This window comes from Setaria italica, chromosome III (genome assembly GCF_000263155.2).
Source record: "Setaria italica strain Yugu1 chromosome III, Setaria_italica_v2.0, whole genome shotgun sequence".
NCBI lineage: Eukaryota > Viridiplantae > Streptophyta > Magnoliopsida > Poales > Poaceae > Setaria > Setaria italica.
The window spans coordinates 26215903-26231317 of record NC_028452.1 but is presented as its reverse complement, the minus strand read 5'-3'; the positions used below and the strand labels follow the sequence as shown (position 1 = coordinate 26231317).

At 44.6% G+C, this 15415-nt stretch overlaps 1 protein-coding gene across 2 annotated transcripts; it reads left to right on the top strand.

The window, feature by feature from the left end:
• Positions 1 to 9128: 9128 nt before the first annotated feature.
• On the top strand, positions 9129 to 13859 carry LOC101777264. 2 transcript variants are annotated; one of them, XM_004962361.4, is made up of 4 exons: positions 9129 to 9507; positions 12802 to 12871; positions 12976 to 13066; positions 13594 to 13859. In XM_004962361.4, the coding sequence occupies exons 1-3, from the start codon at positions 9319 to 9321 to the stop codon at positions 13029 to 13031; spliced, it is 315 nt and encodes a 104-aa protein (XP_004962418.1). In that variant the 5' UTR covers positions 9129 to 9318; the 3' UTR covers positions 13032 to 13066; positions 13594 to 13859. The 2 variants fall into 2 exon arrangements, with proteins under 2 accessions (XP_004962418.1, XP_004962417.1); XM_004962360.4 differs by having other exon boundaries at positions 9130 to 9507; positions 13584 to 13859.
• The last annotated feature ends 1556 nt before the right edge of the window (positions 13860 to 15415 follow it).

The window sequence follows — 15415 nt, the reverse complement described above, 5'->3', positions numbered from 1 at the left end:
GTCACAACTATGTGAATGCTATTCTGTTTATGTTTTACTTTCTGCATGCTGTGATGTTAGAAGTAGAACGATCCCTCACAAAGTTTAAGTTAGTATGCCCTCCCAACTAAAACTTGCACCGTCCCATGTCTTGTACAATTAGTGGTGGGTCTATGAAATTAGAGTGCCACTAGTTTTCCTTGACTAGACGGGTTTGTGTCGGACACTTACACGCATAAGGGTTGGTTTACTTAACAAGGTTATCTTAACGGTTAAGGACCTTGGGGCATAAAGGTTGGGCGCCGAGACATAGAGATGTCACCCAACAACAGGAGTCATATGTGATATGATTAGCAAAAGTTGCTTACCGATCTACCTCGTTTGCTAGCGGTGATGCTAAAGCTCACTAGTAGACTTGTTAGTTGTGGATCCTGAATCACTAAGTTTCAATAGAGGGATATTGATTTTAGTGGGAGTAGATTCTGTTAAAATAGTTTAATGTAATTTGCTCTATCATGGATACGTTTGTCTTAGTGTATTTTGCATTACTTTTGTTGTAGATTAAATGGCACCTAGCAACACCACCACATCGTTTGCTTTGCGTTCGGTCCTTGAGAAGGACAAGTTGAATGGAACAAACTACTCGGATTGGATCCGCAACCTGAGAATTGTTCTCAGGGCTGAGAAAAAGGAAGATGTTCTAGACAACCCACTACCAGAAGAACCTGCTGAGGATGCACCCGCTGCTGCTAAGAATGCTTACAAGAAAGCATGTGATGCTAACCTCGAAGTAAGCTGCCTTATGCTTGCTTGCATGGAACCCGAGCTACAGATGCAGTTCGAAACAAACCATGAGGCGCACGATATGATCGTGGCGCTTAGAGACATGTTCCAAACACAGACCAGGACTGAAAGGTTCAATGTGTCTAAGGCCTTTGTTGAGAGCAAGCTAGCAGAAGGCGCAGCAGTAGGACCACACGTGATCAAGATGGTTGGTTACACTCAACGGTTGGAGAAGCTAGGCTTCCCACTGGGCCAAGAGTTGGCCACGGATTTCATTCTTTCGTCTCTTCCGCCTAGCTATGGGAACTTCATCTCGAACTACCATATGCATGGGACGGAGAAGGGTCTGAATGAGCTGTGTGGTATGCTCAAGACAGCAGAGGCTGACATTAAGAAAAGCGCTAGTACCAGCCATGTGATGGCGATACAGAACAAGCCCAGCTTTAAAAAGAAGGGCAATTCTTGGAAGAAGAAGGGCAAGGCTGGAACGTCCAAGCCAAACCCACCGCCCAAGGTTAAAGCTGGACCTGGACCTGCTCCAGATAAAGAGTGCTTTTACTGTCATGAACTTGGTCACTGGAAGAGAAACTGCAAGCAGTACCTAGCTTCCTTGAAGAACGGCGGAAGTAAGAGTACTTCTACCTCAGGTACGCTTGTTGTTAATGTTATAGACAACATATTTCTCGCTGATACAGTTATTAATTCTTGGGTATTTGATACCGGATCGGTTGCTCATATTTGCAATTCGATGCAGGGAATGATAAGAAGTAGAAGCGTGGAAAGAGGAGAAGTTGATTTCTGCGTGGGCAATAATGCAAGAGTTGCTGCTTTGACCGTCGGGACGATGCAACTCCACCTCCCGTCAGGATTTATTATGGAGTTGAATAATTGTTATTTTGTTCCTAGTTTAAGTCGAAACATTTTGTCTCCTTCATGCTTGATGAAGGATGGTTATTCATTTGCGAGTGAAAACAATGGTTGTGTGATCTCTAAGAATAATATGTTTATGGCTTTTGCACCCATTGTGAATGGATTATTTGTTTTAAATCTTGATGGTTCACCTGTCTGTAATGTAAGTGCTAAAAGGCCTCGGCCTAATGATTTGAGTCCTACCTACTTGTGGCATTGTCGTTTGGGTCATATAAGTGATAAGCGTATGAAGAAGCTCCATTCTGATGGACTTCTAACTTCGTTTGATTTTGAATCATACGAGACATGTGAGGCTTGCTTGCTAGGCAAGATGACCAAGACGCCTTTCACAGGATTTCCTGAGAGAGCAGTAGACTTGTTGGAACTCGTACATAGTGATGTATGCGGACCAATGAGCACGACGGCTAGAGGAGGATTCCAATACTTCATAACTTTCATTGATGATTTTAGTAGATATGGCTATGTCTACTTGATGAGGCACAAGTCTGAAACCTTTGAAAAGTTCAAGGAATTTCAGAATGAAGTTGAAAATCAGCGTGGCAAGAAAATTAAGGCCTTACGATCTGATCGTGGAGGCGAGTATTTGAGCCACGAGTTTAGCAATCATCTAAAGAGTTGCGGAATTGTTCCACAACTTACGCCGCCTGGAACACCTCAGAGAAATGGTGTGTCCGAGCGACGTAATCGAACTTTGTTAGACATGGTTCGATCAATGATGAGCCAGTCGGACCTACCGTTGTCATTTTGGGGATACGCTCTAGAAACAGCAGCTTTCACACTTAATAGGGTACCATCTAAATCCGTAGTTAAGACACCATATGAGATGTGGACTGGAAAGGTTCCTAGTTTGTCTTTTCTAAAGATTTGGGGATGTGAAGTGTTTGTCAAGCGACTTCAGTCGGACAAGATCACACCCAAGTCGGATAAGTGCATTTTCGTGGGATATCCAAAGGAAACTTTGGGATATTATTTCTACAACCGATCAGAAGGCAAAGTGTTTGTCGCTCGGAACGGGGTTTTCCTAGAGAAAGAGTTTCTCAAAGGAGAAAAGAGTGGAAAGACAGTGCATCTTGAAGAAGTTCAAGATGAGCCAATCGGGCAAGAATCAATGAGTGATGCTAACGTAGCAGAACAAGTTGAGATACCCATGGCAAGAGAAGCACCGCCACAACCACGAAGGTCAGCAAGGCTCCGCGAAATGCGAGAAATATTATTGTTGGACAATGATGAGCCTGCGACATATGCAGAAGCAATGATGGACACAGACTCCGAAAAATGGCAGAGTGCCATGCAATCCGAAATAGAGTCCATGGAAGACAATCAAGTTTGGAACTTGGTTGACCCGCCTGATGGTGTTAAAGCCATAGAGTGCAAGTGGATCTATAAGAAGAAAAAGGACATGGATGGAAATGTTCACATCTATAAAGCACGACTTGTCGCAAAAGGTTTTCGACAAGTTCAAGGAGTTGACTACGATGAGACCTTCTCGCCCGTAGTGATGCTTAAGTCCATTCGGATTATTCTAGCTATAGCTGCATATTTCGATTATGAGATATGGCAGATGGATGTCAAGACAGCTTTCCTGAATGGAAACCTAGCTGAGGACGTGTATATGATACAGCCCGAGGGTTTTGTCGATCCGAAAAATGCTGGAAAGGTATGCAAGCTTCAGAGATCCATTTATGGATTGAAGCAAGCATCTAGGAGTTGGAACATTCGTTTTGATGAAGTGGTCAAAGGGTTTGACTTCACCAAGAACGAAGAAGAGTCTTGTGTTTACAAGAAGGTTAGTGGGAGCTCTGTAGTATTTCTAATCTTATATGTGGATGACATATTGCTGATTGGAAATAACATTCCTATGCTTGAGTCCGTAAAGACTTCACTGAAAAATAGTTTTTCGATGAAGGACTTAGGGGAAGCGGCATATATTATGGGCATTAAGATCTATAGAGATAGATCGAGAAGGCTTATAGGTTTGAGCCAAGATACTTATATTGACAAAGTGTTGAAGTGGTTCAGCATGGAAGAGGCAAAGAAAGGGTTCTTGCCTATGTCACATGGCATACATCTCAGCAAGACTCAGTGTCCTTCGACTGCTGATGAGCGGGATCGCATGAGTAGAGTGCCATATGCCTCGGCTATTGGATCTATCATGTATGCAATGATAAGTACTCGCCCTGATGTTTCATATGCGCTAAGTATGACAAGCAGACACCAATCTGATCCAGGTGAGAGTCACTGGACAGCGGTGAAAAACATTCTTAAGTACTTGAAAAGGACTAAAGATATGTTCCTCGTCTATGGAGGTCAGGAGGAGCTCGTTGTAACAGGTTACACCGATGCTAGTTTCCAAACCGACAGAGATGATTCAAAGTCACAATCAGGATTTGTGTTCACGCTAAATGGTGGTGCTGTTAGTTGGAAGAGTTCCAAGCAGGAGACGGTGGCCGATTCTACGACAGAAGCCGAGTACTTCGCGGCTTCGGAAGCCGCGAAGGAAGGTGTTTGGATAAGGAATTTCCTCATTGAGCTTGGTGTGTTCCCAAATGCGTCCAGCCCATTGAATCTCTACTGTGATAATAATGGGGCAATTGCGCAAGCAAAGGAGCCAAGGAACCACCAGAAGAACAAACACGTAATGCGGCGATTTCATCTCATTCGAGACTTCGTTAACCGGGGTGAGATCAAGATATGCAAAATACACACGGATCTGAACATTTCTGATCCGTTGACAAAACCACTCCCGCAGGCTAAGCATGATGCGCATGTAAGAGCTATGGGTATTAGGTACCTTCTAGATTGACTCTAGTGCAAGTGGGAGACTGTTAGAGGTATGCCCTAGAGGCAATCATAGAGATGATGATATTCCATTTGTATCCATGATTTGTATATTGTGTTCATTGAATATCCATTAAAGGCTACTTGAATTGATTTGCAATTATGTGAATTGTATGTGAAACTCTTTACTTGTATGGTTATTGTAAAGTTGTCCCTAGTCGGAGTTCATGTGAGGACACACATGAATATTAGACTAGCACATGTATTAGTTGATGACTATGTTTCACAAGTCATGGACATGGAGATGTTGAACTAATAATGTGGACACATGTGGAGACATGTGTTAGGACTGACCCAACACGAGAAGTAGTTCTCTCTTTAAACAACATATACGCTTTGTCCTTAGACCTGAGATTGTCGCATGTATTCTAGATGTGGATTGACCTACTTAGGGGCTATCAAACGCTACGCCGTAACAGGGTAGTTATAAAGGTAGCTTTCGGGTTTGTCAAGAAGCATGCTATGAGACATGGTCAATCAAGATGGGATTTGCCCCTCTCTGATTGAGAGTGATATCTCTGGGCCCCTCGAGTGATCGGATCCGAAAATGCATGGCCATGCTACGTACGGTTAAGAGTTAACCTACAAAGGGATTCCGAATCACAGGATCGAGAAAGAGCGGTCGGCTTGAAGCTAGACCAAATATCGTGAGGCAAAGGGAATAGCATGTATATTATGTTGTGATGGTTCGTCTGATATGATCTTCGTGTGCGTATAGGAGTTGGCACGTCTTGCTAGAGGCCGCTACCGACTATTGGGCCGAGTAGGAGTACTCGGGCCATGTCTATACGTATCCGAACCCATAGGGTCGCACACTTAAGGGGCTGGAAGCCCAATTCGGATTTGATCCGAGTTGGATTAGGTTTAGGAGTGCTAATGGGCCTCGGATCCAGAGGCCCATCAGGAACCTCTATAAATAGAGGGGTGGGGGCGCCCTAGGGTTTACACCTTTTGGCTGAACACACTTGCCGCGCCTCCCACGCCCTCGCCTGTTGCAACTCGCGGATCTAGCAATCCGGCTTGCGACGCTTCCTCCCTGCACGTGTGGATACCTTGGAGGTGTTGCGCCTGCAGCACTTGGACGAGCCATCGACGAGCCGCCGACGAGCCACGACGAGCCGCGGCACCGGAGACGATCTTGCTGTGCACGTGGACGAGCTGCTGAGGAGCTGCTGGACGTGATCGACTACGTACGACTACGTTGATCGACTACGTACGACTACGTGATCGTCTTCACTGCACCGACGCATATCTACATCTTCCGCACCAGTAGTGCGTCGAGTGGTAATCCCGTGATCCTTATACGGCAGCTCTTCCTGGTAATACGCGGTAGATTTTTTTTGATTTACGCTAGCGTAGCCTACCTCGTATCACTACAGGAGGAGGGCCTGGGCGGACACCAGGGCATCTCCCGGCAGTAGGTTGTCAAAGTCGAGGCGGCGGTGGGCGCGAGTGCCACGTCGGCGAGTTACTGCCTCGGTGTGCTGGTTTGCCTCCTCCCGGAGGTGGGTCGAGTAGGGAGTCTTGATGCGTGACGGTGCTGAAGCTACGGCGTCCGGCTGCCGTGGAGCTAGGATGGGTGTCGCTAACTGCGATGCTGCCACCAGTCGGTGGAGTGTTTCTTGCCCACCACTGACTTCGCCATCTAACTCACTGTGGTGAGCCTAGCGACGCTCGAAACGGCTCCCCATTGCCCCTGCATGGATGGGAAGCTTCAAATCTCAACGCACCACTATCCTCCTACCTGGCGCGCCAGCTAACAATGGGCAAGAATCGAGAGCCGGGATTCGATGGGACCCCCTTTTAGAGATCCGGCTAGGGGGTTAGTTCGTGCGTAGAGATTCGAGAAGCTTTTAGGGTAGTTAGTGTATGATTTTGCTAACAGAGTTTGTAGACGGGTTCAAGCTGCTCGAAAGCATAACACCCTATGTCCAGTGTGTTCTATTGCTTAAAGTTGTCTGTCTATCCTGTACAAGACACACAGGACGTAGGGTATTACATGATATAAGCAGCCCGAACCTGTCTAAATTGTGTGTTCGAGTTCACCTTCGAGTTCATAGCCTTTGGCGAGCCCCACGCATAAAACACTACCTCGGGTACCCCCTTGGTTGGTTTCCGGGTCTAAACATCGACACCAACGGCCACCCTCCTTGCTACAGTTCCTCTGACACACCTCCCATTTGCCCTAACGCTTCCTTGCCTTGGTATGCACGGTGCCGGAGTATCCTGTATAAATCATCTGTACGCTAATCTCGTATTTTACCATCTTACTTTGGTAATCCTTGCTTTTATCATCCTGGGCCCACCATCCCGAGATGGGGAGCATTGAACCTGGCTCCCGAGACCTTCCTGGGAGCCTTTCGCCGCTTCCTGAGCCCTCAGTGTGGGGCCCACCCTTCTAACAGAGTCCCCGAGAGGCCTTTTGCCATCTCCTGGGTCCTCAATGTGGGCCTGCCTCTATGGCAAAGGGCGGCTGGGAGCGTGGTAGGACGCTCTTGACACGAGGGCGGCACCCGCTGCCTGTTGGACGGCACGGGTGAGACCATCAGAACCCAAGGCACCCAGGCGCGTCCGATGAACCGAAATGATAGTGTTTTTACGAGGATAGGGCTCCAACTGACAGCCTACCTTGACTGTTGCGCCCTTCTTATGGCAGGATACGCCACCGCTTGCTACGCTTCAAAGAGAGCCTTCTAGGGTCCTCCCCGGGGCCTTCCCAGGAGGCCCCACTCTCGCCACGAAGAATGTAGGAGAAAAAAATATATCATCATGATCACGGAGATATAGATTGGATACGAAACCCAATCTTTAAAAACCGCACAATACTATACTTATTTTAGGATCACTAGAGCATAGAGATAACATCGTACAATGATTATTAATTTATTAATTGCCTAAAACCTCTAATAAAAAAGCTCATGACACCAAAGAATAGTATCGTGATGGGAACTTGGACCTAACCTAAATAGGTAAAGCACGTCCAAGACAACGTGCCTCTGGAGGTGAAGATAGAAAACAATGAGCAATATCCACGGGCTTTGCCTATAGGGTGGAAATAGATGTTTCCAAATAGTATCCACTATAACATTTTTTTAGGGGGTAGGGGGCAATCATCACGGCCTTCTTTGAAGGCTATTTTGCAGTACCGATGTTTGAACAGTTGCTGACCAACTACACACTTAGGGGTGTTTGGAAGGAGGGGGCTAAACTTTAGCCCTATCACATCGGATGTTCGGATACTAATTAGAAGGACTAAACATAAGCTAATTATAAAATTAATTGCAGAACCCCTAGGCTAAATCGCGAGATGAATCTATTAAGCCTAATTAATCCATCATTAGTGAATGGTTACTGTAGCACCACATTGTCAAATCATGCACTAATTAGGTTTAATAGATTCGTCTCGCGATTTAGCCTAGGGGTTGTGTAATTAGTTTTGTAATTAGTCTAGGTTTAATACTCCTAGTTAGTGTCAAACCTTCGATGTGACGGGGCTAAAATTTAGCCTCCTCCCAAACACCCCCTCCCAAACACCCCCTTAGAGTATCAGCCAACTGCACTGATGCAGCTCCCTAGTATCCGCTATAACATAAATATAAATATTTGTGTATCCATATTCATTTACAATATGATAATTAAAGTTGATATATCAAATTCGTTTTTCCTCATCCGAATTAGGATCGGTATTCAAAATAAATATCGATATGTAATTGAATATATTATTTTGATTTAGTTTGAAACATATATATTTTTAATGTAAATAAATTTTAAATACTTTATTTTATTTAGTATTTTATTTATGTACAATATATTTTTATATGCTTATTTATTAATTTATTTTTATTTATTTATTTATAATTTTTTAGTATATTATTTCTAGGAGCGATATGTTTACATTGTATTTGAATCCCAACATAAATCCATATAGATTTCATCCCTGACTCTGTGTTTGGATATATTCCCTTAGTGAATTCAACGTAGCTTAGCTAGTAAATTTTCTTGTGATGAAATTTACTCACCTAAGTTTAAGTTATAAACTTAGCACATATACTTCTATGTTTAAATTAATAACACTATTTTAGTAGCGCTCGGTGACATGCTCATTAATATTAAAATATATATGGTACTCACCAATTTTAAAATCCGTTAGCTCAAAGGTGCAGTAGAGCGTGTATCATAAGTGTGTATGTTGCACGTATATGAACATGCGCGTTTTGGAAAAAAAACGCACTATGAGACCCGCTATGCCTACGGATTGGAAACGGCTGGAGCCGTAGAGGGTGTCCGGTTGGGAGTATTCTCTCCATCACATAATAAGTGCATTTTTAGACTTCAAAATTTATCTCAAAATAAATGCACAATTAGAAATGAGATTATTTTTTTTCTACTTTCTCTCCTAGTGTATTTGTTTTCATAGTGTATTTATTTTGAGATCGAGGGAGCATAGGATAGACCACCCCGCTTTGAAAACCGCGTGCGGCGACGGGCTATTTCTGCCAACGCTGCAAGCCAGCAGGCCGCGCAGGCAAGTTGCAGAAACGGGCAGAACCCGAAGCCAAGCCCACCTCAAATTTACACGAACGCCCCTCGCCCGCCGCCTATTTGTATTTTCCTCGCCTCGCGCCTCGTCTCCTCCCTCTCCCCTTTTCTTTCATTTTGCCCAACCCGGCGGCGGCTGCGGCTGCGGCTCCCCCCGAAGGTTGGAGGAAGCTCCCCGAAACCCTCGCTGCCGCTGCCGCTGCCGTGGCCGCTGCCGGCGACGAAATTGTTGTCGGGAGGGAGGAAGCCATGGAGGGCGCTACCGGAGTCGGTGCGTCCGAGTGCGAGCGGAAGCCGCTGTCGGAGGTGGTGGGCGACTGCGTGCAGCGCTGGTTCCAGGACGCCTTCAAGGAGGCGCGCAAAGGGGACGTCGCCAACCAGGTGCTCGTCGCGCAGATGTTCTTCTCGGGTTACGGGGTTCCCAAGAACGAGTACAAGGTATAGCGGCCTACCTTCTTTAACAAGAGATTTCTTTCGATTCAGCTTCCTTGTTTGGTCTGTTTAGTCAGATGCGGATTCGATTCAGCTTCCTTAAGCTTAGTTTCTCCTTCCATGGCGATGTACTTCCCATGTTCAAACAACCTCGTGACTCTTGGTTATCAAACTGGGTTTGCTGGATTAAGTCAAGATTCAGATTTGTAGGGGTCTAAATCAGTACGGACTTGGATCAAGGGGCCCATGTTTTCTGATTAAAACACAACAGATACCTGTGTGGAACTCTGTTTCTCTTTTCTGACTGATGCCAGATGCAGCATTAAGATTTAGCATTCGTGGTATGATCACAATCCATCCTAGTGGTTCAGATCCACCCTTAAGGCACTTTTTTGCAGTTGCGATGCTCCCCATGGGAGTCAAAAAGCTTTTATAGTTTCAGACTGGCCAACTGCCGTTTTTCTAGTCCTTGTAAGCACTTTGCTGGCAAGAACAACTGTTTCAAGCACAAGCCATGGTGTTTGTTGGTGCTGCATAGGAATTGTGTGGACTCCTGCCTTTAATTGTTGATAAAATTGTATATTTTCACTGTTAACTTCATCTTTGTGCTTGCGTCTTGCATGGGATTTCTTGGAGCTTAAGATTGATTGACATAAAAAGTTTGCTCTTGGTTGTTTTTACTTTTGTTTTTCCACTCACAAGAACCGACTTACAATGCTTAACTTCGCTCGGGTTATGGAGTTCTTTTGTTAGTTCTGAATTCTGATCATTTTCCAATTTCCATTGAGATGTGAATTTGAGATTGTTTTAGGTGAAATCTTCTTTAACTTATTAACATATAAAAGATATATATGAGATAAGATATTGTCTCAATTTTCTTCCAAAATGATGTGTTGTTGAGCTCTCACCTTTGTAATCATTCTTTTTGGTGGGTCTACTCATTATTTGATTATGCATTTTCTATAGTATAAGCATGTTTTTTTCTTTATCTGTGGGATATGCTTTTATGGTTCTGAAAAAATACACATACATAAACTTAAATGTATGTAAAGCACATTCTAGTTGGTGACTATTGTTCATCAATACTGTAAGAATGGTAGCGACTAGGAGGCGTGTAAATATCTTATGCGTTCAAGAGACTAAATGGAAGGGTTAGAAGGCAAAGGAGGTGGACAATACCGGTTTCAAGCTTTGGTACACAGGGACAGCTGCAAATAGAAATGGAGTGGGAGTTTTGATTGACAAGAGTCTCAAGGATGGAGTGGTGGATGTGAGAAGGCAAGGGGATAGGATTATCCTAGTTAGGCTTGTCATTGGTGATATGGTCCTGAACGTAATTAGTGCATATGCCCCCCAAGTAGGCCACAATGAGAGTGCTAAGAGGCTTTTCTGAGAAGATTAAGATAGCCTGGTTAGAACTGTACCTTCTAGCGAGAAGCTTTTCATAGGAGGAGATCTTAATGGGCATGTAGGTACAACAAGTGCAGGCTTCGAGGCGGTTCATGGAGGTTTTGGGTATGGTGGTAGGAATCAGGAGGGAGAGGAAGTCTTGGACTTTGCAATAGCTTTTGACTTGATGATAGCGAGCACTTTCTTTAGGAAGAGGCGATCCCATTTAGTGACTTTTAGTAGTGGCCAACACTATAGCCAAATTGACTTTATCCTCACAAGAAGAGAGGATAAACGAGCATGCTTGGATTGCAAGGTGATACCGGGGGAATGTGTTGTTTCTCAACATAAGCTTGTGGTGGCGGACTTTCGTTTTCAGATGCGCGCACGCAGGGATAAACAAGCCGAGATTGCAAGAACAAAGTGGTGGAAACTGAAAGAGGAGATGTCATAGGTCTTCAAGGAAAGGGTAATCAAAGAGGGTCCTTGGAAGGAAGGAGAGGACGCAAACAACATGTGGGAGAAGATGGCAAACTGCATTCGGAACATGGCCTCGGAGGTGCAATACCGGCTGAGATGGTTTGGACATGTCCAACGAAGGCCTCCGGAGGCACCGGTGCGTAGTGAAACCCTAAGGTGTGACAATAATGTGAAGAGAGGCACAGGAAGACCAAAATTGACATGGGAAAAAGCAATAAAAGGAGATTTGCAGGGATGGAATATACCCAAAGATTTAGCCCTGGATAGGAATGCTTGGAAAACAGCTATTCATGTGCCCTAACCCTGATTTGTGGCTCTTGTTGGGTTTCAACTCTAGTCTACCCCAACTTGCTTGGGACTGAAAGGCTACGTTGTTGTTATTGTTGAGTATGTAAGCAAGCCGAGTGATGCTGAGGCTGTTAGCATGAACATGGCATTCTATCCACCTTTTGAAGTTTGGGTATCTCAGAAGTAAATATTGCACACAAGGTACACATTCACCATGGCACGACAATTGTTGAAAGTAGGCATGTTGGTAGAACTGACCACTCTTAATCCATTAGAGGATCACATCACAGTTTTATCAATCTTTTACCATTTTATAATCATTGATGTCTGAGTTCTTGAGACGCATTAAGAGGTTTACATATTTAGTACTAGGTTTGCTAGTATTACCAGATCAGTATACTATTATTCGATGAGCTATAGTAGTTTGAATGTAGCAAGTGGAACTCCCAGGAACTGAGTCAGTTGGTGGGGGAGGGAGGTGTGGTTGTCATCTTCAACTCGAGTTTTGGTGCATGTTTCTTCTTTATAATGAGAAGCCACCTTGTTCCTGTTAGGAGATGAGAACTTGCGGGTTGCTTGTGTGTGCTTATTATCATGCAATGTTGTTTTTTTTTTTTTGAAAAAAAAAAGTCATGCTTCTTGCGGTGGATTGGTTAGAGCGTTGAACTCTGGAAGTCGTTGATACTCTCGTCCTGACCCGGGTTCCTAGCACGGCACCTCCTTAGAACAAGGCCCTAGGAGAGGGAGAGTCTCCCTCCGTGGTCAAGTTTTTCTCTTTTTAATGTTGTTTTAGAACAGGGTTAGGAGCTAGGTGGGCAGTGGAGTGCTCAGGTCACGATTTGGCTGCCTATAGCACAAGGTGTTCTGACTGCAGTGCTTTTAGATGATCCAGTTTTCTTTATTTTAACCAAATTTTTTTACGATCTTATATTATTTGGTCATTGTATTTTCATAGTGCATAGTAGAGTCTAGGTATGCGCTTGCATGGTCTAGTATCTATTCTATATATCACAAATAAAAGTGCAATTATGTATCTCCTTTTTGTCTGTCTGTCTATGATGTCTCAAAGTTCGTGTCGTAAACTGCACCAATAGCTTTACAAATCTATATTCTGATCCTTCTGTTTCCTTGTTTTTTTATTAGGGAAGACAATGGATGGACAGGGCATCCAAATACAGGAGTTCAGCGTTGAAGGTTGGCATGAAACGTCCAGGTATTCTTCGTTAAAGTTTGTTTGAGTTAATTAATCTCATTTAAAGGTATTCATATATTTGGTGGTGTTAATTATTCTATTCCCTGCCATCTCCTAAATTTCAGGATACAATGCAAGTGACTCTGACTCCGATGAGGCAAATGATGATGCCAACCAATAACACTCAGTTATGAATTGAGTTAGGAGAATTACAGGGTAAGAAAGTTTGATACTAATAAAGTAAGAAATCCTATCCCTATGATATTTTTTCCGTGGTGTTGAGACTTCAGGGTTCAATTACTTGGTGATGTATACATTTATCACTTTGGCCCTGTTTGGATCTATTAGTGCAATAGTTAGCAGCTAAAATTAGCAAATGGGGATCCAAACAAGCCTGCCGCATGCTAACTATTAGCACCTCACCCTGCTAACAATTAGTTTGTTAGCTGGTAGGAGGCTGCTAATAGGTGCTAATAGCTCAAAACCAACCATCCAAATCCAACCACCTACTAGCAGGTGGATCCAAACATCCCCTGCTAATAGTTAGCAGCTATGAGCCATTAGCCGATTAACTATTAGCACTAATAGGTCCAAACAGGCCCTATGTTTGAATTTCCACTGACCATGTGGTGATTACACATCCTGACCTCTTTCTGTGTGCCACTGAGTTTGAATTGCATGCTCTTGATGCAATAGAGTTCCCTAGGTGTTTTTATGACTGAATTTTTTTCAGGTAATTACAGAAGCTATGGTTAATCTAGTGTCAGTCCCAGCAACTTGAGTGGGCTGAGACTGCTGCTTTCGATTGGGATTCAGCTGTGCGCAAGAGCTATCAAGTAAATCTTGTAAACTAATTTGGATGCTTCAAAGTACAGTGTACTCAGTATCTGCTTGAGAAAACCAAGTGGACTATTCAATTTGGCAATGTTTCAGTATATTGATTGAATTCATTTTTACCCCCTTTTTTTCATTTTGCCATCAAACAAGCATATATTATGTTGAATATCCATTTTGTGGGCTCTACACTGTTAAATGGTCCAGCTTCGCCTAGAGTCTTTCAGTTAAATTTTCGAGTTGCGTAGACTAACCAAAAGCTGGCAAAATAATTTTGTTTATCAGCTAAGCTGCAGTGCTAATGAAAAAAAACAAGCTGGAAATAGAATGGCTGCAGTTATAGGCTGGAGGCAAGGACCCTAAATGCTGCAGGTGCATGGCATGTCGATGAAGGGGTCGATCGGTAGAAAAGCAGTTTGGTTTTCATGTTGAACCTTTTTTTATAACTCTTTTCATGTGGGGGCCATTTAGCTCTTTTTAAAGAGGGGAGCAATTTCATCCAGGCACCTTGCTTGTCCTTCAACTTTTCTATACAAAATCAAGATGAGGGTGGGCAAGAAAATCAAATTTGCTCGTAGAGGCATAGACACCACGGTTATTGCCCTTAACCTTGATTGAAAGAGCTTTAACCTTTATAAACATCTTGACATTTACGCTGCGGAAACGTGGGCAGCATATGACATATGTATCAGCCACCTAAATAGGATCTCTGAATAAAATATTCAATCAATTCTTCTTTCTACTATTGATTAAAGTAGCATGTCGGAGGTCATGCAACACTCAAAGGAGATAAAAGATATTCCTGACCTAAGAGAACGGATAACCTTTGTTGAGTTCACTTGCTTAGTCGCATTGGCATCTGATCCATTCGTGTTAACAATGTTTGAACAGTTCAGACACCAGCAGATTACGCAGCACATTGTTTTCCTCAAATCCCCTTGACATGTGGCAGGGGCAGGCGACGCGTGCCCTGTTCATGTATAAACTAAACAACTCAGTTGGCAAAGAAGGCGTGTGGCAGGAGGGGCCGCCAGGAGGAGAAGCGGAGGAGACGTCGGAGGTGAGACGCGGAGTACGTGCGGCGGCCGCCGGCGGCCCGTGGAGAAGAGCAACGTGGAGAGGGCACCGTTGCGGAGGACGGTGGCATGGAGATGGCCGCGCAAGCGAGGAGGAACGGCAGCTCGAGGACCACGAGATCATGCTGGTGTCGCGGCAGCTGCTCGCATGGTGCCGTTGCGGTGGTGTGAGGATCTACGCCGGTGGTGGTGGGGAGCCATTATCGCAGGAAGTTGCGCATATAGTATAGTTGAGATTCCGATGGCGGCAAGGTGGAGGTGAAGTTATTGGAGTAGCTCGGTGGCACCATGTCACCCCTGATGGCAAAGCAAGTCCGGATCCTTGGTGTGGAGTCCAGCGGCGGAAGTGGCGAGGCCCCCGTTCACTTTAAGGTGACGTGTCCGAGGAGTGGTGTGCGGCGGTGGATGTGGCGAAGCCCCCACGTGTTTCGAGTTGCCTAGGAGGGCTAGGATCCAGTGCGGTGTTTTGATTATTTGGTGTGTACGGTGCGGTAGTGGTGCTTCGACATTGGGTCCTGCAGAGCGGTGGCCTTTTCGGTGTGGTGCAGTGTGCTCCTCCTTTGACTTCTGCTGATACAAAGACGTGGATTGCGAGATCGATGACCGTGTGTGTGACCTGAGGACGACGGCGACACGGTGGAGAAGCTCCGGTAGT

Bases quoted from the DNA above. Each gene is read 5' to 3' on its own strand.
- LOC101777264 (XM_004962361.4), top strand. From the start codon at position 9,319: ATGGAGGGCGCTACCGGAGTCGGTGCGTCCGAGTGCGAGCGGAAGCCG. The intron at 9,508-12,801 runs GTATAGCGGCCT...TTTTTTTATTAG, and splicing joins TTCCCAAGAACGAGTACAAG to GGAAGACAATGGATGGACAG. The intron at 12,872-12,975 runs GTATTCTTCGTT...CCTAAATTTCAG, and splicing joins GGTTGGCATGAAACGTCCAG to GATACAATGCAAGTGACTCT.